Consider the following 20,641-nt stretch of genomic DNA (forward strand, 5'->3'; position numbering starts at 1 on the left):
TCCTATGTGGCGATGACATGGATTGGCAGCAAAAGAGGTTGTTGTCAAATTTGATAACAGTTTCAAATGTTTTTTTTTATATTTTATTAATTTTTAATTAGTTTAATCATTTATTATAATTAATGTTGAGTTGATCGATGCAATTATCCTTCTTTTATCTTCTTTTCAATCAAGAAAGGTGAACAGATTACTGATTAAATTTTAAATGTTGTTTATTAAATTTTAATTAGTTTAATAATTTATTTTATAAAATAATAATTTAATTTGACATATCGGTTAGAGAACAAAACTTTAAAAGATATCAAAGTGCCACATAAGATGTGAAAATTTAAATTTTATGTTCAAAATTTGACATTTTCTTTGAAAATAGTCTTATAGCTAATCACGAATAAGTTAGACTGCCAGCTGGCGTTAGCAGAAGGCTTGAGTTGTATCTGAGGCACACGATGAGGTTGTGAACCAACGGTCATATTCAATAAACAATATTAATACAAAAAAAATACTCTCAGCTACTTCATCTTCTTCCTTGTGATTCCTCCATTAATCCATACAGTAGCAGGTTGAGATAGGGTATTGGATTCTGGCTCCTATCAAGGACGAGTGCGATGACTATCGGCCATTACAGCTTTGCAGGTACGATTTCTCCTTTTTCCTCTGCATTTTAATGTTCCCTCCTCGCAATCCATCGAATCCTTTTCTTCCAAATTTGTTCCACTCGTTCAATTTTTCAATGGTTTCTTTCTAGGGGGATTTTTTTTATATATTTTTTCTTTATTTGGTCTGAGTCTCGGTCTCACCGTCTCAAATCCTCACCTGAATTCGTACGACGAGACGCAGTGTTCATGGGGAGACCTCGTCGCACGCGGCCACCGAGGATTTCTATGGTTTGATTTCTACAACTTGAATTATTTTCCGTGATTGATTTTTAGGGTTTGTGAAAATTGGGTTTCTGCAATTTTGATTGTTCTAAAACTGGATTTGTCAATTTGAATAACTTGAATTTCTGAGCATGCATGTCATTCATGTCAAGTAATCTTGTCGGCGGAGGAAAGAAGCAACCTTATATGTATGAACCTCTCTGTGAAAGGTCTCTCTGAAAGGAGGGAACTCCCCTTGCTTCGAAGTTGATCTATTTCCCGAAGCGTAGCGAAAATTAGAATCCCAAATTCGGGAATACCAAAATTTCGGTTCGATTTCAGTTTTTGAAATCCCGTCTCGAAAGGGATCGGTTCGGGATCCCGACCTGAACCACCCTCACTACCACCATAGCCAATGCCACCCCTATAATTAGCAGCCCCGCCAGAATCATGCACCATCCATATTTCGAATGATCACTCGGGACAATGAGCGATACCACCATAGCCATATAGGCCAATGGATTTTTTCCACATTGTAAGACACATGTCAAGGTAATCTTTGTAGGTGATCTCATGTGGTATAAATACATCACGACTCATGTCAAACGAGATGATTGCTAACCTAATCTTTCCTTCATCATCATAACGAGTGTTATCGCAAGATATGAACTCCTTTTGTTGCTCGCTTCCTAACCAAAGAAAGTGGTATCTGTTTCTAAAGAATAGGTCTTGATCTCTCTCCAACAATCTGTTTCCAAGGTGTACACTTGTACTCAGAGAGGATTAACAATCAGATGTTCTTTCTCGCCGCACAATTTGAACCAGAAAATGCAATGCTAACAACTTTGTAACATTTAGATAAGGGATCATAGACAAATCCTAGAGGAAGTATGAGCCGGCCTGTTGCTGGAAGGTAGGGAGCTTCCACCGTGAGGGATCCAAATGGTGGGCTAGGCCAATTATTCTGAAGAAGTGGGGGAAGAAGCCTGAACTCCTGAATTGCCGGACTCCACAAAAACACCATAATAGAATTAGATAGGTCTAGACAAATGATCCCATTGACCTATAATACCAATTGATTCGTCCCCGACCTCTAGATTCATACAAAGAGGAACATGGATGTCCTCACCTTCAGAAATAAAGCTATAAGTCACCATAGTTGGTGTTGTCTGAGTCATCAACAACATCATTATTGTTGTCAAAATTTAGCATTGAGAATATGGATTGAATTTCATTACCATTACCCTTGGCCTTGGGGTCCTCCGACTCCCTAGTAGGGACTAGCATTTGCTTCAAAAGGACACGAGTGAATTGATTGATTTGCAAGGAATAGGAATTAGAGAGGTGCTTGTCAACGAAGCTGGGGTCATTGATGAAAGCATACCACCATTTAGTGACACACTTGAATTGCATCAGAGATTTCAGGAGTAGGGTTGAAAGAATTTTCACCAACAAATCTTGTCCAATTTTTCTTTTGCAAGACTTGTTTGTCATGATTTGTGCAATGTCAAGTGTCATGTTTCTCACTTAACATGCTCCAAGCAATATTATTTTAGTGCTGACAAAGAGGGCTCAGCCCAACCGTCTTATACTTTGCTCAATCCCATATGATTAAACCACTTGCATTTGCAGATGAGATAATGCAGCTTTCAGTAAAACGTTGAGTCTGGTAAAAGTTTCAGGCTGTCATGCTCAGAGGTTTTATAATTGAAAGCAACATTGCCAACAAAATCTGAGAAAAAGTTAAAATCACTTAACGTTCTAAAAATATGCATTATCACATTTAAGCATTGGATTAAAGTAACAAATCCCTGACTTCAATTCAGAGTACATTCACTAAATATTTACATACAAATTGAAGTTCACAATCTACAGGAAGAACTCATCTAATCCATATGCAAGGGAGAACAGGTTGGAGGGCAGCCAATAACATAAAAGCACCCGAAAAGACATGGGATTGAACAAAGAAAAAAACAAGATCATGCACATACCCTACCCCCAACTTACCAACTAACAAACCGAATTAGACAAAGAAAATGACAAGATCATACACATACCTACACCTAACCTACAAACCATTTAACCACCTTATCCTTGTCTTTAAAAAAACACCTTCTTCTGAATCTCTATGATAACCAAGACAAACAAAATGCATTGCTTCTTTAAGGTTTTTTTGTTTAACAATATAGTTGTTCTTAATGAAGCAACAACTCCTCATGAATTTTTTCCGTACGTACAACAATCATCGTTTGTATTCTGCAAATTTAAGTTCAATCTGGATGTGGAAATCAATTTGAACGTGCAACTTTCATCGCGCATGGTTTTTGGCCGAGTAGCGAATCCTTTCGCAACGCTCTTGTGCTCTCGCATAGCTTTCAACCCTTATGAGGTACATAATAACAAAAAAATAAAAGTTAAAATTAAAAATTAAGTTTTGTCTCTTCTTCCTTCACCCTTGCTCTTTTTATCTTGCTCCTTTTAGTTCCATATACAGTGAGTGCTTCTTTCATCTTCCATGATTCCATTTGGGCCCCACTTTTCTTTCCCAATCACCGAATCCCTGTTTCTCTACAACACCAACGACAAACATGTGTAGGTATACAGTTGGATGAAATCTCTTGGGCGAGTCCTCCCTTGGCATTTCTTTCTTCACATATATACTTATATCTTTGTTTGTCTTTTCTTTTTGTTCTTTTATTGTACCTTTTTCTTTTTTCCTGCGACTTTCTAATGTGATTTCTCGTCTTAGTTCACTCAAAATCATGAGATGTAAACAAACTTGTCAATATATTGGTCAAACCCGAATACAAGTAGCACGAATATGTTTTTTTGGCAAACAAAATATAATAAGCCTGGATTATGCTCTGAGGACACATTTTCCCCAACACAGTACTTTGAATGTGCTCATAGCTTATGGTCTGGTTATGATGTAGATATATTTTTTTTTCGAGCCATGGTTCTACCAGGCTCCCGATATCAGTTTAGCCAATTTGAACAAGCCATTCGTAGATCAACTTGAAGGACACCTACTCTATGTTGCCGAATGGACAACCACCATTTATTTCTACAGGAAGTTATTATTTGTTTTGACCACTATGCAACTGATTACTATCCATTTGGCAACGCAGAGTTGGTGTTTGTTCTTTTATTGATTTGCTAATGACTTGTTCAAGTTAGCTAAACTGATATTAGAAGCCTGGCAGAATTATCTCTTGAAACAACCGTATATCTGCATTATATGTGCTTGTTGAGAATAGTGTGTGTGAGAAAATATGTCATCGGAACATAATGCGTGCTTGTTATATCCTGGTTGCTAGAAATACATATCTGTGCTCCTCACATTCAGGTTTGGCCAAAATATTGACAAATTTCTTTCAGTTCATTATTTTGACTCATCTGAAACGATAATCACATTAAAATGTTGCTGAAAAAAATAAGAACAATAAAATGACAAAAGACAAACAAGACTAAAATCATATATATATATATATATATATATGTATGTATGTATGTATGTATGTATGTATGTATGTATGTATATAGATGTGTGTGTGGAGAGAAATGCCAAGAAGGACTTGCCCCAAAGCAGTTTTATCCGAACTCTGTACCTACGAGTGATGAGAGAAAGAAAAGTGTAGCCCAAATACATGGTAGAGAAACAAACACTCACTATATACGAAACAACAAAAAAGCAAGGGGAGGGAAGAATGGATAAAATTTAATTTTTAATTTCAACTTTTGTTTTATGTTACCTGTAAGGCTATAAGTGCTGAAAACTAGGCTAGTGCATATTAGCGGTGCGAAGGGGTTGGTTGTGTTACTCGGCCAAAGACCATGTGTGGTAGAAGTAGCGGGTTCAAATTGGTTTCCGCAAACCCAAGATTGAATGTGCAAAATACAAATGGTGATTGTTGTACGTATTGAAAGATTTCATGCGGCATTGGAAAAGCGTGATGAAGCAAGGCATTTTGTTTGTCCTAGGAAATTGGTTATCAGAGAGATTTAGAAGAAGTTGTTTTTGTTTTGAGACAAGATGCTTAAATACTGAGCTTTTTAGGTTTATTGGTTTGTAAGCCGGGTGTAGGTATATGCATGCTATTTTCATTTTCTTTGTTTAATTTGGTTGGTTGATTTGTAACTTTGGGGTAGAGTACGTGCATGATCCTGTATTTTTGTTTGTTTAATTCTATGTTTTTTTTGGGGCGCTGTTCCATTATTGACCGAACTCCTACCTATTCTCCCTTGCATATAAAAATATGGATTAGGTGAGTTCTTTCTGCAAATTGTCAACTCCAATTGTATGTAAATATTCTGTGACCACTCTGGAATTTGTATGTAATTTGGGATAGGTATGTCCAACTGCTTCCTAAACCCTCCTTATACTTGGCCACATACTTCCCAGCCCAGTTCCATCTTTGCCCTTCTTCGCCACATCTTTCAAATAATCCTCTGCCACATACTTCTCAATTATCGTCCCCAAATATGTCTGCCAGAAGTGTCGCAACTCTCTGGGGCTTTGAATTGAAGTTTCAAATGGGTGAGATTGCAAAATGTTTTTCCTTGAGGGGAAAATTTATAGTTAAAATGGGTTGGGTTTTGATTTAGTTAAGCCAAAGTGTTGTTCTCTTGAACTTTTAAAGTTTTGATTGTGGCTCGAAAACCTTAATTATGCTGTTATAGGCTTTAAGTTGTGCCATGAAGTGCTAATTTGTTGAGCAAATAGTTTGAGTTAGAAATGGGACTTGTTCCTGTGAAGAGCTAAGTTGACTAATCGATCCAAATAAGCGTATCATTTTACTAGACTCACATTGCGTGTACTAAATATACGATTTCTTGAGTTGGCTATTGTTTGTGGACATTGTTACTTGTTAGTGTTTATAGGATTGATTTACTGTAATTCTAGTTGGTTTCAATTTCTAGAAATCACAGAGAATGTGATGAGCTCATTTCAGAGAGCAGAGATGAAGAAGGAAGAAGAAGCAAAGTGTGAAACTTCAAGGAGAAATCTACGCTGGATTCTCTTGGATTCGGTTATGCCAAACATGCTGGAAGTGTGAGCAAAAATAGCTGTTGCTAGCTCACACCTCAACTAGTAGGTCATGTGAGTTGCATGCGAGCAACTTAAACGCTTATGTCAACTTGGACAGGTACAAAGCTTATACTTCAACAGACATTTGAGTTTGTGATTTTATGCAGGGTTAATGGTTTCTTGATGGCCCGGTGCAATAATGTGTGCGAGGGTTTATTCGGTTTGTAGTGCTGAAGCAGACAATCCAAGCCAGTCTGGAAAGGCAATGGATGAGTCCTTTTACAAGGAGATTGAAGATGTGAATAGGGACACTAAAGCATACGAAGCCTGTCTCAAATGCTTGGAGGGTGAGAGAAGGGAAGTGCTTGGTGAGACTGATTTTCTCAATGAAAAACTAAAGGTGCATATTTCAAATATTGTCTAATGCAATAATCTGTGTGTGATCTGTCTATGGATAGTGATAAAAGGGTTGTTTTATTGCCATTATGCCTTCATTCCGAGGAATGACGCAAATGACAACTCCAAACGTCACACCTCCGTTGCCTACCTACCATTTAGGTAGTACTTTTAGAGATTGTATGACCAGTAGGATGCATTTGTCTGCATTAATACAAAATACATTTGAGCTCTCATCCTACTGTGTCTCGGGTTGCCATATTCGTGTCTCTGTCTGTGCAACATAGATCCTATATTCAAGTGTTAGGTTCGTTTTCTTTGTTTTCTTGCTCATAACTGAACCGCTTATCCTTATTGATTACCATTTTTGTGGGAAGTATTCCATGACATGCAGAAGAGTTTAAAACTTACTTAGTTTTAATCACTCCTATATCCTTGGTTTGGATGAGTGGGAAACCGGGAAGGGTGGTTATATCTTGCTGACGGGATATTTACTTTGGATGAGTGGTCCTGAAGTAAAAAATTTCTAATTGAGGGTACATTTGTTATTTTGGTTCTTATTTAACATAGATTTTTCAAAAAATGACCAAAATAATTGACAGTAAACAAACTCAGGAACCACTTCTATTGATTTCAAATATCAAAGACCGAAGTGAGAAATTAAGCTAATCTTAGGGACTATTTTGGCTAAATCACCTAAATTTTGCACTCAACCAAAAACACTATTCATGAGTGCGTACAAGATGCGATCAAGAGGGTTTGCATATTTTTTTTCCAATTTTCACACTTGTAAATTAATTATTATAATAATAATAATAAAAAATTAATGTGCTTTAGTATTCTTAAATTACTTTGGTATTTTTAATGTGCTTTGGAATTTTTTGAAATGAGGGTTTAATTTATACATAGAAAACCATCCAGTGTGAATCTCATTTCACATATGGAGGTTGTAAATGGCTCGTAAAACAAGTGGAACCCTCAACGCATCAGAAAATCACTAAGAGCAATAAACTATACACAAAAATCTCTCTAAGAGTAAACTTGTATGTCTCTAGTGACGTTCTGCGGTAAAATCGGGCTCAGCGGGCTTCTGAGGCAGCAGAGGCAGCAATGTTGGTGACGGTCTAGTGTCGCGCTTACCCTTTTGTCGCAACCCTCGCAGCGCGTTGGCTGCAAACTTTGATGCATATACAGCGGCAAGGAGGCTAGGTGAGGTTCCTGCATCTCTTGTCAAAGCATCTTGCAATCTGTCCTCTTCTTCGCGTAATGACTTCTCGAGCTTTCTCTTCCAGTGCCGGCGCCATGCTGCTTGTATGAAACAGGCTGACCATGTTCTCCACTGCTGGGAGTAGAACCTGAGAAAGTAAAATTGTAGTTTACAGCATAAGAAAACTACATAACCGAAAACCAAAACTATAAACAAGAATACTAATCGCAATCCATATATCGGTTTAATGCTGCTTTTTCATAACACAAGTTTCCTTCAAGTCATTAGAATCACTGTAATCTGAAGCTTGCCTGAAAGTGTGTTGGAGCTGCTTGCTGTGCATGCGCCGAAACTGGGAGGCGACAAACTTCAAATCATCAGCCTTGAGTGCAAACGCTTCAACCTCGGTTTTAGCTTCCACTGTCCTAGTTGAGGTGGGGAGATTGGTGGAGGAGTTTGGATCCAAGGCCCATGTAAGAAGCTCTTCTCCACAGAAGTCACCAGCCTTAAGATCAGCAGTGTTAAAGAAGCCAGTTCTTCCACCATTTGTAGTCATGGTTGCTAAATTTCCCCGCATAATAAACAGCATCTCATCTACTGGATCACCTTCTCGGGTTATATAGCTCTTGTCCGTGTATAGAACTGGCTTGAGACGATCGCACATGGCGTCCATCAGTTGTTCATCCATTTTTTCGAAAATTGGCACCTACGACAAATTGAGCTGATTAACAAAACTGCTAATATTTGGAGAAAACGAGGATGCAGAAGTTATTAGTGAAAACACTCACTCTCTGGAGAAGACCCAAGCAAAGATGGCGCTTTATGTCCTTTCGTAGGTCCTTAGGAAGGTTACGAACTAGAGTATCTTCATCAACACCTCTTGTTTCTTGCCATTTGTACTGATCATACCGTCTAATCCTTTCCCTCAAGTTCTCCGGGAGCATTCGGTGTGCCATCCACTGTTCTGCATCGCGCCTTTTCACTCTCATTTCTTCAATTCTCACAGTTGTGGACTGCAGATATTTCTACAACATCACAAGAAACAAGGTCAGCATCTTAGACTTTTGCTCATTCAATCTAGGACAAAAGTAATTGCCGAATCAACTTTTACCTGCATATTGCCAATGAGCAACGAAAACAGAACTAATCCCAAAATCGATATGGTAACGGCAAAGATTATCTCCCAAACATATGTACTTGTTTTGAGGTTTTGGCCAAGTGAACTGCAAAACTTCAGAGTTTTAGCTGCTACACTTCACAATGCTGAGTGATTAAGAAAGGAGAGTTAAAGGATCACGATTACAAACCTAAGGTTGCGCAGTCCCCACCAGAAGCAGAACAAGAATTTCTTTGGAAAATCTCTTGTCTCCACCACACCAGACGCCAGAGCATCATAATATATCCCAAAGTTGAACACCGATGAATTTTTAATGTCGCCCGGGTCAATGAAAGGGCAAGAAGCGTTTTTATTTGCCACAAAGCTTGCAACAGTGTAATTGTTAGAATCACAGTACAGGGAACTCTTACAAGCATCGTCTCCATTGCACTGATCGCGCCAGCACCTATACTCCCGTTCCATGGAGAACAAATACCAAAAGGCTCCAACTATCTGGTATAACACATTCGCCACCGCATCAGAAATGCCACATCATTTTCTCAGATATTTCTGAGGACTTGCAAAACTATCAAAACATCAAATCAGACTTACATGACTGGCTAGCATGTAGAGCAGAAGATTGAAAGCAGCTCCGGCCCATGCTGTTTCGGTCAGGAAGCCAGAAGTTCTTGTTACTTCTTTGTAGAGCGGAAAGATCCTCCAAAATCTCGGCACATATTGCGCAACGATTACAAACTTCAGCAAGTCCTTTGTGAGCGGTGAAACCGGACGCGATATTGTAGGAATTACAATAAAAACTACAGCCTGAACAGATGTAGCAGAACCAGGAAAAACGTCAGTATTTGAGTTGCGGACATAAGTTCCAACGAGAGATATGGTTAACAGAAACCAATCCGTTATAATAAAATCCTGTGTAAACTCCTGACCATACCTGTGGCAATGGAAGAATGGCTAGAATGTCAATGATGAAGTACGAGGACAAGTATCTTTTCGCAATGGCCACAGGGTCATCAATTAGCTCACCCCTCCCAAATACGCGAGAAGATGGGGCAATAAACCCCGTGCGGAACTGAAAGATGATGTGAAGCACATGAAAGATGTCGGTAAATGATCGAAGAACACAAGCAATGATCTGCAATCTCTCGTCCATCTCGATGCATTTTTTTTTGCCATCAACCACCGGGGTATAAAGAAACAGCGGGTCCAAGGACACAGCAATGACACAAGAGAGCACAAATATCTTATTCCAATTCTGAAGAAATGACCCCTGAGGGTCAAGAATTTTCCTCCTCGAGCCTGACTCATTTGCTAGCCGGCTGCCTACGGAAGTGGAACTTAATGGTTTTTTCAAGCTTATAAACCTGTCGGAACCTCTATCTAGTCCTCTCCGAATACTCCTCAAAACTGCATTCACAGATGGTTTCGCTCTTCTTGGATTTTGTCCATCATCAGCAGAAGCTTCTCTTTCAGAACTTAGAGAACCCTCCGATTGCCAATCTTCAAACCTGGATAGAACAGCAAACATAGCAAGCAGCACCGAAGAAACTAGTTAGATAAGGCAGACAACGAAATCAAGGATCAACCGCATGGAAATGCTCCTAATTATGAATTCAGTGCTTGATTCAACATTAGTATCACAAGCACCGATCTTCTCTCAATTGAGTCAGTTACTGCATTTAAATGATAATATCTAAGTAAATGTAACTGTGTCGCTGCACCGGGGTTTCTACATATCTCAATCTGACTCCTACTACGTATGCTGATTGCTTTAGTCCCGTGAATTAGTAACATAACATAACGCAGGTGCACAAACAATTGCGTGAAAGTATATTAGATTCCGAAAGTACTAGCAGCAGCATTGAACAAACTAACCTTACAAATTTAAGCCTCTTGGAATTCATGCTTCTGATATTCAGATTCCCGTTGCTCACTGATCCTTGGTATTGAAATTTACTTATCTAGAGACTCGAAGAGGCGCACGATATAGTAGACCTAACAACAACAGCAATAGAGATAAATGTGATCAACCTCTAAAGCAAGAGTGATAAACATGGTCATAAATTTATAACAAAAATTTTCCAATGGAATCGTCAGTCTGAAAAATCGAAGTTTCCACACTCGAAAAAATCAACTATGCAGTGATCATTTTCTTCTAAGCTAATTAATCTAATCATTCCACATTCAAAGTAAAACATAGCATTGACTCAAAGTCCGAACAAAGATAGAATATTACCAAAAAAGGAGAAACAGGATGAAAACATGGCAATCGAGAATAATCCATAAACAAACATGGATTAGAAAAACCGTAACAAAATTCAGAAAAAATAAACTATATAACACCCTTTGTCTCCTCACACAAGTTATAACTTTCTGTTTGGTTGCTAAGAAAAGAAAGTTTCAACACCGCTGGACTTGTATTGTTATACCTTATTTTCCCACATCATGGAAACCCATGTCAGAAAAAGCTAGACTGATGTATCCGACCAAAACCCAACAAGGATGAAGCTTGTTATTGTTTCCTTCCTGATGTTCCCAAAGTTCTGAGTATTTTCTCTTCTTTTCCCACCTTTTTTCTCGGACCCCAAACAAAAAACCAAAGGCCAGAAAACTTTAGGACGAAGAAATCAAGGGAAAAAACAACTTGTAGGGAAATTTCGTTTCTGAATAAAGCAAAACAAGTTTTGCAGAGAGAGTCTACAAATGGCAGTTATATGTGTTCTTGTGTGAGTTAAGAGACAGAAATAATAAAGAGGGAGAGAAAAAAAACGCAAGGCACAGACGGAGTCCACGCTTGAGAAGAGTCCAAGTCAAGCCCAACGAAACTCCAAGGAAATTGAGGACGGCAAGACTAATTTCCTTGATTTTATTATTTTATATGTATTGTTGGGCTACTTGTCTCCAGTCATCAGTTTAGTTTGTATCGATCGTTTAATCGACTAATAATATAAATTTTTGAACACGTGGTAAGTATTTATTAGACGTTAATGATACTGAAGCTAAATTTTAATTGCGAAAAAATCTCTTATCTTTCATAACTTCATATGAATTAAAGCTCAGTTGATTAAAATCATTTGCTTTTGCACTTGAAATCCCATGTCCAAATCTCTCATCTTATGTCATTAGTTAAACATTTGACCTTGATATATTATTGATAGTAGCCCAAATGTGGCCAGGAAATTAAAGATTTGAATTATTTTTTTGTAATATGTGACAGTCTACCTTATTTAGTTATGGTTGCACTTAATATTTATTACTTAACATTTTTGGATTGAACAAATAATAAAAAAAATCCATTTAAATAAGAGTGGTTAAAAGACTTGGTCAAATCAAGCTCCACAAACATTTCAACCAAGTGTGCTTCTCCTCCTCCTTCCCCACGTTGATTAAAGAAATATATGTAGGGTGCGACTTCGACCAGTTTCTGAAATGTCAAAATTATATGAGTAAATTTTGGATGGTTCTATTTCATGCACTTTTGTTAATTTTTTTTACTTTAATCTTCGTCGATCCAACGATAAGAAATTGAGAAAAGTGTGTAAGGAGTAAAAATAGATGTGTGGATAGGCACTACCCTAAATTTTAGTAATCATGGTAGAAAAATTACTAATTGTAAAAAAGACGATTTAATGGTTCATTATTAATTACAAAAAAATTTTACGTAACTCAAAGTGAGATCGCTTAATACAAGTCATATTTGATTTGTAAATTTTTTGACATGTGATTTTTGTATTTTTAACACTAATTTGATCAAATACGGGGCGAAATCGAATTAGGGATCCAACACACGGGAATTTAGCTTGGAGCCACTCTAATGCGTTGAGTTTATTTAAACCTTGCCGTTGCACTCGAGTTGGCCGCCTAACTGGTCTAACTAGCCAATCTTGCACCTTAGGCAAATAGTTAGGAATTTTTATTAGCATTAAAAAATGGTAACATTACACTAGAAATGAATGTCGAATAACTATGTAAGAGTGTCAGTAGCAGTTCTCAGTATGGGCGGATTTATTTAGGACCTGGGTGATCTCAAAACCCTCTGAAGACCAAGGAAAAACGCATGTGAAGGTCCATCTGGAACTGTCCGAATATGATACTAAACTTTTTTCTGCCCATAAAGTGTTTGATAAAGGAACATCTCAGTAGCATACGACATTGAGTCTCCTCATCACTCGGCAGATTACTTTGGCATTTAATGTGATGCATACAAACGACGATTGACCCACTAAGTGCTCGACAAATTTCCTCACCAGCTTTGATGTTTTACCCAAGACCCCCTAAAATTAAAATCTTGAATCTGCCACTGGTTCTAGTAAATTGTCGAATTATGAATTACATTGTGTAGCATAATTATAAAAGAAAACTAACGAAAAGTCCAAACAAAACTTTAGTTTTAATGAAAAATGACAAATAAAGGTGTAATGAATAGTATCAGAGAAAAATAAAAATATAATTTTTTATTAAAAATAAACAGTACCGGAAATGTTTCGTTAAAACTTCCTAATTATAATTCAACAACTCTTAAGTAACATAGACATGACCTAATTGTGCATTATCATGTTTGGTCATTGGCACCATCCCAAGCACGACAAAAACGACTCTTGTCCTTCACACAAAGGGAGGGACCCCCAAATAAATGCCCCTTCAATCACTTCACAAGGAAATTTAATGTAACCTCATCCCCTCGCTTCACGTCTCAATAAATCCACAACCCCATCAATGTCATAGCCCATAGTGCAAAAACTTGTTGCATTTATGAAGTTTTGTTTTTCCATCCATACTAATACTCTCACGACGTGTACTTTTTTTTTTTTTTTAGTATATCGGTATTTTGACATTAAGGGGGAGTTCGGTTAAGTCACACAATAGATAATCTAATTTGGTATCAAATTCGCTATCCACAAGATTCGAACCTAAAACCTTTTATTTTCAAGTGAAAATGAATTTTATCAGACCGTAATACTAAGTGGCCTCACGACATATACTTTAGAGCTAACTATCTCGACTAAGCTATCTTATCTGTTAGGGGAGCTTAATCAAGAAAGTATTGCACCACAAAGTCATTTATATCTTCTCTACTAATTTCTTCGATTCGTCAAGAAATTTCGTTGAATGAGAATACAATGTTTGTGTTTTATTAAACACCGCTCAAATGGTATCTCCGATTGTCGAAAAAAATTAAAATTTAAGGATTGAGAGATCATTGATGACTTGAGAAAATTGAAGGATTAAGAAAAGATTAACGTTTTGATCCCACCAACCATCGTCTCAAAACAAAACCAAAAAACAGAAAAGGAGGCTACTTGTGGATAAGAAAAAGTACGTAGAAAAAGTACGGAGTGTGAATATAAAGACTTTTTATCATACGTGAATACAACATGGTTGTCCACATACGTAGAAAGGTCCATTACTTAATAAGTTGAAATTTGAATAGGTCTTCCTTGTGCACTGATTTAATTTAATAGGAAAATTAATAAAAATGATTTGAAAATTTTGAGTTTTAATGATAAAGGCAAAATAAAGGGTAAAGTGAATAGTATTATGATTGACTTTTTAGTATAAAAATGTGATTCTTCATTCAAACGAACAATACCAGAGCTTTTCCCTTAATTAATATCCAAATACGGTCTTTTTAGAATTAATTAGTCAATTAGCAATTTAGAAGCACTTCTGCAAGTTGGTTCAAGAATAACTACGGTTTCAATTGGAGAACTTAAAGAAAAAGTCAAGGAAATTGAATTAAGCGCGGAAAGGATTAAATGCGGTTGCTAGCATCAAAGAGAGCCGTCATTGACGATAAAGCAGAAGTTCGAACTTGGCAAATGAGCTCTTGCCACGCAAGAGAGGAAAGCAGGTCTGATCGCACCGTAGATCAAGTTGTAACCGAAGTAGACCAAGAAAGGAGTGGAAGCTTCGCACCTCACTCCGAGGTGCGTAGCTTGCTTGTTAAAGGGGGTGTTTGGATAGTTGTTCCCTAGACCACGGAAGTGGGTGGAAAAGTAAGTCAGGATTAAGCTAGTCAAGTTCGAGGACCTCCATTTTAGCGAAAAAAGTTACGAGTTCAAATAAAATCTCCCTCAAGTTCGAAACATCCTTCCGTAAGTTAGACTAGATTAGAATATTACTTGAACAAAAAGAATCTTGGTATAAATCCTGCATCCGGAAAGTCATGCACAAGGGCTCAACTGACCATGAGTTCGGCTTTGCCTTCCCATTAAATTGAAATCTGTAATGGTTACCAAACGGCCCAAAATTATATTCGAAAAGACTGGTTTAACTTCATCAATTTGCGGATAATATAAATAGCTCAAATATGTGGCAATTTATTTGCTGCGATTAACATGACAAGAAATGGAATTAGTCAACTTTCCTTGGGATCCTATTAAGCTCCCATGACAGCAAGATACGCAGAATTGGGGAAGAGGCAGATGATTACGAGTAAAAATGGCGATGATCATGCCGGTTTATCCAAATTACAGTACTGAACGTTCTCGGATAATTAAGTTTTTTGGGGAAAAGAAAATTACAATGCTAGACTAGCGAGTGATGTACCAAGTTTCCTATCCGTCTGCTAATACAGATCAAACTAGCTAACCAGAAATATTCAGTTCTGTTAACGATAAAATCCTGAAATGCCTACTAAATTTATTGTCCTTCCCTAACAATTTAAAGTGAAAAAAGGGGACTTTCCTCACCTTTGTCTAGGGTTTCTCCTCATCTGACTGAGAGCATGGCGGTCCGGGTACAGAATCAACAAAGAACTCCTCCACTGATGCAAGGAAAAGCTAGTAAGTTATATTTGAACCCGCCTGATCAATATTATTTTGTAAAAACTATATATAAAATAAAAAGGTAGAATAACTGATGCAACTCCAATTACCTATATCCTCTTGCTCTGGAGAATCGAGTAAAATTTCAGAATCAGACGGCAGAAAGGGTGAACCGGGGTAGTTTCCTAAGGCTCCTAAATCTGCACAGAAAATCAAGGCAGTGCAATTACGAAACCATGTGATATTATGCAAAAGCAGCTCTATTGCTCTGTTCATACTTGCATCCAACATTTTACCATATGTGCCTACTCATGTGATTCATTCAGAAGACTGTTGCTAACTTAAAAGCTATTAGGAAAAGGAAATGCTCAAAAATTTGTTTCGATGATTTTAGAATGTAACATTCCCGCTATACTTTTGGAGGAAGTAATGAAAAGCTTGTACCAGATATTGGGACTTAGCATGCATGCTTTTCTGCAATATTTTGGAGATAACTCCAGTGTGTCTGGATGGAAATTGTAACAACAGACACAACTCTACTTATGTATAGAAAATCTGACAAAGATTCCTATTACAACGGAAATGCTCTATACTAGTAAAAGGTAGCTCAAATGCTTTATGGCCATAACAGTCAAAAAGAAGAATGACACTTGATGACTGCTATAAGTGATTCAAATCAACTCAAAATTTAGACATATAATTGCGCAGAAATTACTCAAAACTATAAATTACCTCCCAAGTTTGATAAATCTGCTGTAAGATCTGATAAACTGAGATTCCACGGAATTGGAATTTGGTCCAGTGATCTGAGAGAATCCCGAGAATTTCCAGCTCCACCATCAGGTGCAAGTTGCAATCCAACAGAACTTGCCACATCAGATGTAAATGGAGTATCAAGTGCTGTGTCTACTCCCATTCCAGATATTTCTGAAGCAGAGAACGGGAAGTGACCACTCGATGCAACTGATGTAGGACTTACAGGCATCTCCGACATGGATGACATGGCACTGTTTGGTGGAATGACAGGAACCACATCAGCACCACTGCAGTCCATCATAATACTTCAAAAAGAATAGGAAAGCAAAATAAAAACTGCCATTAGAAAACTTTTATCGACCGAAACAGGAAACAGGTGCACAAGACAAGGGAATGTCATCCAATACATTAGTTCCATAGGGAAAAGAAAATGTTCAAACCTATGTAATTCCTAATAGAATGGGAAATGGGGTACAGAAGAACAAAAGCGTCTCTAAGGTTTCGGTAACAAATTAATTGGTATGTTGCATGACTAATCAAAGAGAGAATGAGGGAAAAGACAAATTCTCACTCATTCCCAGAATTCATCCGCATGGGATGAAAGTTGCTAGGTGCAGGTACCCCATTAACTACATGACAGTTGGATATTGCACATCCCATGGAATCGAGATGGGGTTGACCTGCTGCTGGCATCGGAGGTTGCTGAAGGACAGGGTATCCCATAGGTAAGTTGTTAACTGCACTGCAAACAAGTGGCAATGAATACTAACGAAAACTATCACATAAATATGTCATACTACAGATTGCCACAAACTGACGTGCATATAGAGATCCTTTAACGCCTTAGAACTTACAGAAATAATAATTCTTTAATTATCACTGTTGAGAATAACATTTGAACTCTTAAAGTCAAATGAGAGTTCATCCAAAGTTCTAAAGACGGAAGTATATCTCTGTTAGCATTGAGGAACCAAATTGTGATCCCTATGAATCCACCGAGAGAGATGAGGATAAAGTAGAGCTAATAGAATTAATTCATGCGTTTATACCATCATGTTACTGCAAGCTAAAAACTTACCAGGCATAGGATGGATCCCATTTTGTATAGGGGCCAAAGGAACCTTCAGAGGCATGGGATTATACTTCGAGAGATGATAGTGATGTTCCAGCAAATGATTGAAAAGGAGGATTTGTTTTTTCAATTTTAGCCTTATGTAATAGGCCCTGAAAAAGTCGGCATTTTCTTCTTCCAACTTCTGCCATACTGTATCAACAAATAAAAAAAAGAGTAAGCATTTTCTTCCAACTCATGATCAAAATTATAGGATAAACATGTAGCTTTTCGAGATTAGATGTTTTATTCATTAATTCCTCACTATACGAGAAGAGAAGAATTCAGGATTGTACTGTCAACAATAGCTATGGAAAACAACTACATCAGGATTCTCATTTCAGAATTAATCAAATTTATAGTATAAATACTTAAGTAAATGTAATGGCAGTACTGACAATACAAATACTTCAACATAAATAGGTTTCGAGTTGCCTACCCAAAGTTGTGAATCCAGGATCTATCCTTGCACGAGTCAAGAGGGTTTTAACTACCTCATCTCTATTCATATATAATTGTAAACACCGCTCTATAAGATTCTGGACCTAAAACATTTGTTGTACACAATATACCATCACGCAGATGAGAAACAGATTAGTCAAGCTTTTTCACAAACATTATTCAGAAAAGGAAACAAAGTAAGACGTAAAGAACAGAATAGAAAATGTAGAAAAGAAAAGAAAAGATTGCCGAAAAATGTCCTTACAAGTTCAATATCTTGGCGTGATACTTTCTTGTTATCATTGCCTGAATTAGATACTGAAGCTGAATCTGTTGCAGGAGGCTCATTACTTTGGTTTTTCACTTGGTCACCTTGTGAATCATGTAAAACTTGAGTTGATGATTGATTTTCTTGCGTGCTCTGTGAATCCAAAAATAGGAGTTTTCTCTTTAGTCAAAAGCGAAATGTGCAAACAACAAGATATGACATGCTAACAATGTGAAGAATTATGAAGTGGCACCTGTGAGTTCTTCATTTCATCTGAATGCAGGTGGACCGCATGTCTTCGGTATGGCCCTGGTATCCTCCAAGCAAAGGTCGTCTTTGCTGATATCAATACTTTTACACTTACATGGAATGAAAGACGAATGACAAAAAACATAAACCTATCCACTCAAATACTAGACCAAATAAGTCGTGAAAATTTCACGGTGAAAACACATAAACCCATCGCTAAAATAACACAGAAGCAAGATCTGTTTTATCAGTAAACAACACGTATTTCAAATTTTGAAGCATTTAGATTATAAGATTCTACGGGAATATATCGAACGAAGATGTACTTCTCATTTTTCATCTAATGTACCATAATGAGCTCAAAGAAAAGCATTAACAGTATAATTTAATAGTCATTATGTTATGCCCTATCTACTTTGGTCTGGAAAATTTGCCAGTATGAGATTTAAATACACAACAAGCACATGTAACAAATCGCGTTTAGAGCAAGCATACACCTAAAACAATTGCCTCATTACCATAACAAATGATGATTGCTTCCTCTATTCAAAGACGCTAGAACATAAATAACGAATAGATGTAATTCCAGTCCAGACAAGTTCCTTCCGAAATATTTGGAGTTTTCACTTTTGAGCAACAAAAGAGAATCTAAGGGTTACTGTATTTGCCATACTCTTTGGAGTAGCAAAGAATTGCAGCTTTGTTACCACACAATGCCTAATCTTGAATATTATGTAAGAATGTTAACACCCTAATAACTGACAAAATCTAGAAAATTCACAAATTATTGCAAATATGAAAATTAGGGTTCATCCTTCAAGATCTCAGAAATAAAAAGATTTTCAAAACCAATTAAGTTCAGTCAGATCTGAGTAAGTCCAAATATTTCAGCAAAGTTGCTGCCTTTACACTACATACAAGCTTAACCATTACAATCAACTAATTTTATCAAAGAATTCAACTTAATTAACCATTAAAAAATTAAAGACAGAAAGACATAGTTCTAAAAGAATCAATAGAAAAATGGAAAAAGAAGTGAAGATCTAGCAATAAAATAAAATATATTACCTTCAAATCCCAGGAACAAGAATCTCCAAGACAACAGAGCAGACACACTTTATTTCGACAAATTTGAGAAAACACAGTTCCAAAATCTCCCAGAAAACAGAAAGACACACGTTGTTTCGACGAATTAAGAAAACCCAGTTCCCCTTTTCAAGCTCAAGAGTCAGCAAAAATCCAACTGAGATCCCTCTCTCTCTCTCTCTCACTCTCTCTCTAGAAAAAGCTTCAGCATGTACCAAAAGAAACGGACTTGGCAGCTCAAATTATGGACTACGGCTTTTAATTAGCTGGTATTAGTTTAAGATTTACTTCCATTATATCTACATGGAAAAGAAGAAAACAAGAGGAAGGAGGAGTTGGGAGTTGAAAGGTTGCTGCTAGACAGCTATGGCATCAATGGAAGGTGAAGCATGAGAGAGACAATTGTAAAGAAACAAAAATCACGCCGGGTTTGAGATGATGTTTTCTTGAAAAATATGTACTTGACTTGACTTGGGCTTTCTATTTTCAAACTTAATTTTCCCGGAAAATTCAATTACGTGAGAAAGTGAAATTTTCTTGAAAAAGAAAATTTTTAAATGAATAAATATAAATTATCAAGCTATTTATTGGCTTGTTTATAAATGCTTTACAATGATTGAAAGCGTTTTGGTGAAAGTATTTTTGAAATCAATTTTTAGTAAAACGTTTGTGCTTCCTCCAGGAAAAACACTTATAAGAAGCACTTCAAATGCTTTTGAAACCTACAAATATTTTTTTCTAAAAACGATTTCAATCATTTTAAAAATATTTTCAAACGAGTCATATCATCTTGTAATGTTTTTGATGATCGGCATTGTCTAACTTCTTGATCATCTTAAAGATCAATTATGCAGAAAATCAATCAAATAAGAAATTGTGTAACCATTAGATTAGCGTTGTCAAAATTTCAATATTAATGTGAGAAAAATATTTTATCTATTTATTAAATAACTATTAGATTACTCAACAATTTCAAGTTTAGTTAATGTTTTTGCATATGTAATTTTTAAAAGGTTAATCAGAAAATAGACTATTTGAATCATTACAAAATATATCAACGATGAAGAATACCTGAAAATGTAAAACAAGAAAGTGCAAATAAGAAAGCTACTAGCATTTCTTTATTGTATTTAGGAGTTGATGGGCTTGGGCCATGGGCTCTTCGTGATTGCACGAACTTCATTTTGTATTATATTTTTTGGGAATTGCATTTTTACTTTAAAAATTTTATTTTGAATTTCATATTTTTAATAATTAGAGAAAAAAATATATATTTGTAAAGATCGTAGAATGAAATTTTTGAAATACTAAAAATAGTTTTTTTTTTTTTTTAATACAATGATATATGTATAATAAGGAG

General features: G+C 36.6%; 2 protein-coding genes and 1 long non-coding RNA gene across 9 annotated transcripts; 1 reads left to right on the top strand and 2 right to left on the bottom strand.

Annotated features, from left to right (window-relative positions):
• The first annotated feature begins 499 nt into the window (after nucleotides 1–499).
• Nucleotides 500–6,635, top strand: LOC137720211 (uncharacterized). Its single transcript, XR_011066470.1, has 3 exons — nucleotides 500–633; nucleotides 5,778–6,004; nucleotides 6,115–6,635. It is a non-coding gene; the product is annotated as an uncharacterized lncRNA (long non-coding RNA).
• Nucleotides 6,636–6,751: 116 nt separating this feature from the next.
• LOC137720210 (cyclic nucleotide-gated ion channel 1-like) lies at nucleotides 6,752–11,332 on the bottom strand. The gene is made up of 9 exons (XM_068459248.1): nucleotides 11,033–11,332; nucleotides 10,479–10,598; nucleotides 9,538–10,111; nucleotides 9,198–9,410; nucleotides 8,797–9,098; nucleotides 8,601–8,712; nucleotides 8,278–8,514; nucleotides 7,801–8,195; nucleotides 6,752–7,637 (listed from the first exon to the last, which is right to left on the bottom strand). Exons 2-9 carry the CDS (start codon nucleotides 10,505–10,507, stop codon nucleotides 7,334–7,336), a joined length of 2,166 nt encoding a protein of 721 aa, XP_068315349.1. The 5' UTR covers nucleotides 10,508–10,598; nucleotides 11,033–11,332; the 3' UTR covers nucleotides 6,752–7,333.
• Nucleotides 11,333–15,032: 3,700 nt separating this feature from the next.
• LOC137720529 (uncharacterized) lies at nucleotides 15,033–19,713 on the bottom strand. 7 transcript variants are annotated; one of them, XM_068459616.1, is made up of 9 exons: nucleotides 19,264–19,713; nucleotides 18,200–18,255; nucleotides 17,944–18,099; nucleotides 17,677–17,782; nucleotides 17,205–17,390; nucleotides 16,698–16,863; nucleotides 16,103–16,431; nucleotides 15,481–15,570; nucleotides 15,033–15,369 (listed from the first exon to the last, which is right to left on the bottom strand). In XM_068459616.1, the coding sequence occupies exons 2-9, from the start codon at nucleotides 18,212–18,214 to the stop codon at nucleotides 15,302–15,304; spliced, it is 1,116 nt and encodes a 371-aa protein (XP_068315717.1). In that variant the 5' UTR covers nucleotides 18,215–18,255; nucleotides 19,264–19,713; the 3' UTR covers nucleotides 15,033–15,301. The 7 variants fall into 7 exon arrangements, with proteins under 7 accessions (XP_068315717.1, XP_068315716.1, XP_068315713.1 ...); XM_068459615.1 differs by having other exon boundaries at nucleotides 18,200–18,280; XM_068459612.1 differs by having other exon boundaries at nucleotides 18,200–18,285.
• Between the last annotated feature and the right edge of the window lie 928 nt (nucleotides 19,714–20,641).

The sequence above is a fragment of the Pyrus communis genome, chromosome 16 (genome assembly GCF_963583255.1).
Source record: "Pyrus communis chromosome 16, drPyrComm1.1, whole genome shotgun sequence".
In the NCBI taxonomy this organism is placed as follows: Eukaryota; Viridiplantae; Streptophyta; class Magnoliopsida; order Rosales; family Rosaceae; genus Pyrus; species Pyrus communis.

What these genes read in the sequence shown, in the direction of transcription:
- LOC137720210 (XM_068459248.1), bottom strand. Translation starts at nt 10,507, where the DNA reads ATGAATTCCAAGAGGCTTAAATTTGTAAG. An exon ending in CCATTCTTCCATTGCCACAG is followed by an intron (nt 9,411 to 9,537) that starts GTATGGTCAGGA and finishes ACATCTGTTCAG; the next exon opens with GCTGTAGTTTTTATTGTAAT. An exon ending in TCTACATGCTAGCCAGTCAT is followed by an intron (nt 9,099 to 9,197) that starts GTAAGTCTGATT and finishes GTGTTATACCAG; the next exon opens with ATAGTTGGAGCCTTTTGGTA.
- LOC137720529 (XM_068459610.1), bottom strand. Translation starts at nt 18,340, where the DNA reads ATGTTTTTTGTCATTCGTCTTTCATTCCATGTAAGTGTAAAAGTATTG. An exon ending in CACGCCAAGATATTGAACTT is followed by an intron (nt 17,783 to 17,943) that starts GTAAGGACATTT and finishes CAAATGTTTTAG; the next exon opens with GTCCAGAATCTTATAGAGCG. An exon ending in CGGATGAATTCTGGGAATGA is followed by an intron (nt 16,432 to 16,697) that starts GTGAGAATTTGT and finishes TTCTTTTTGAAG; the next exon opens with TATTATGATGGACTGCAGTG.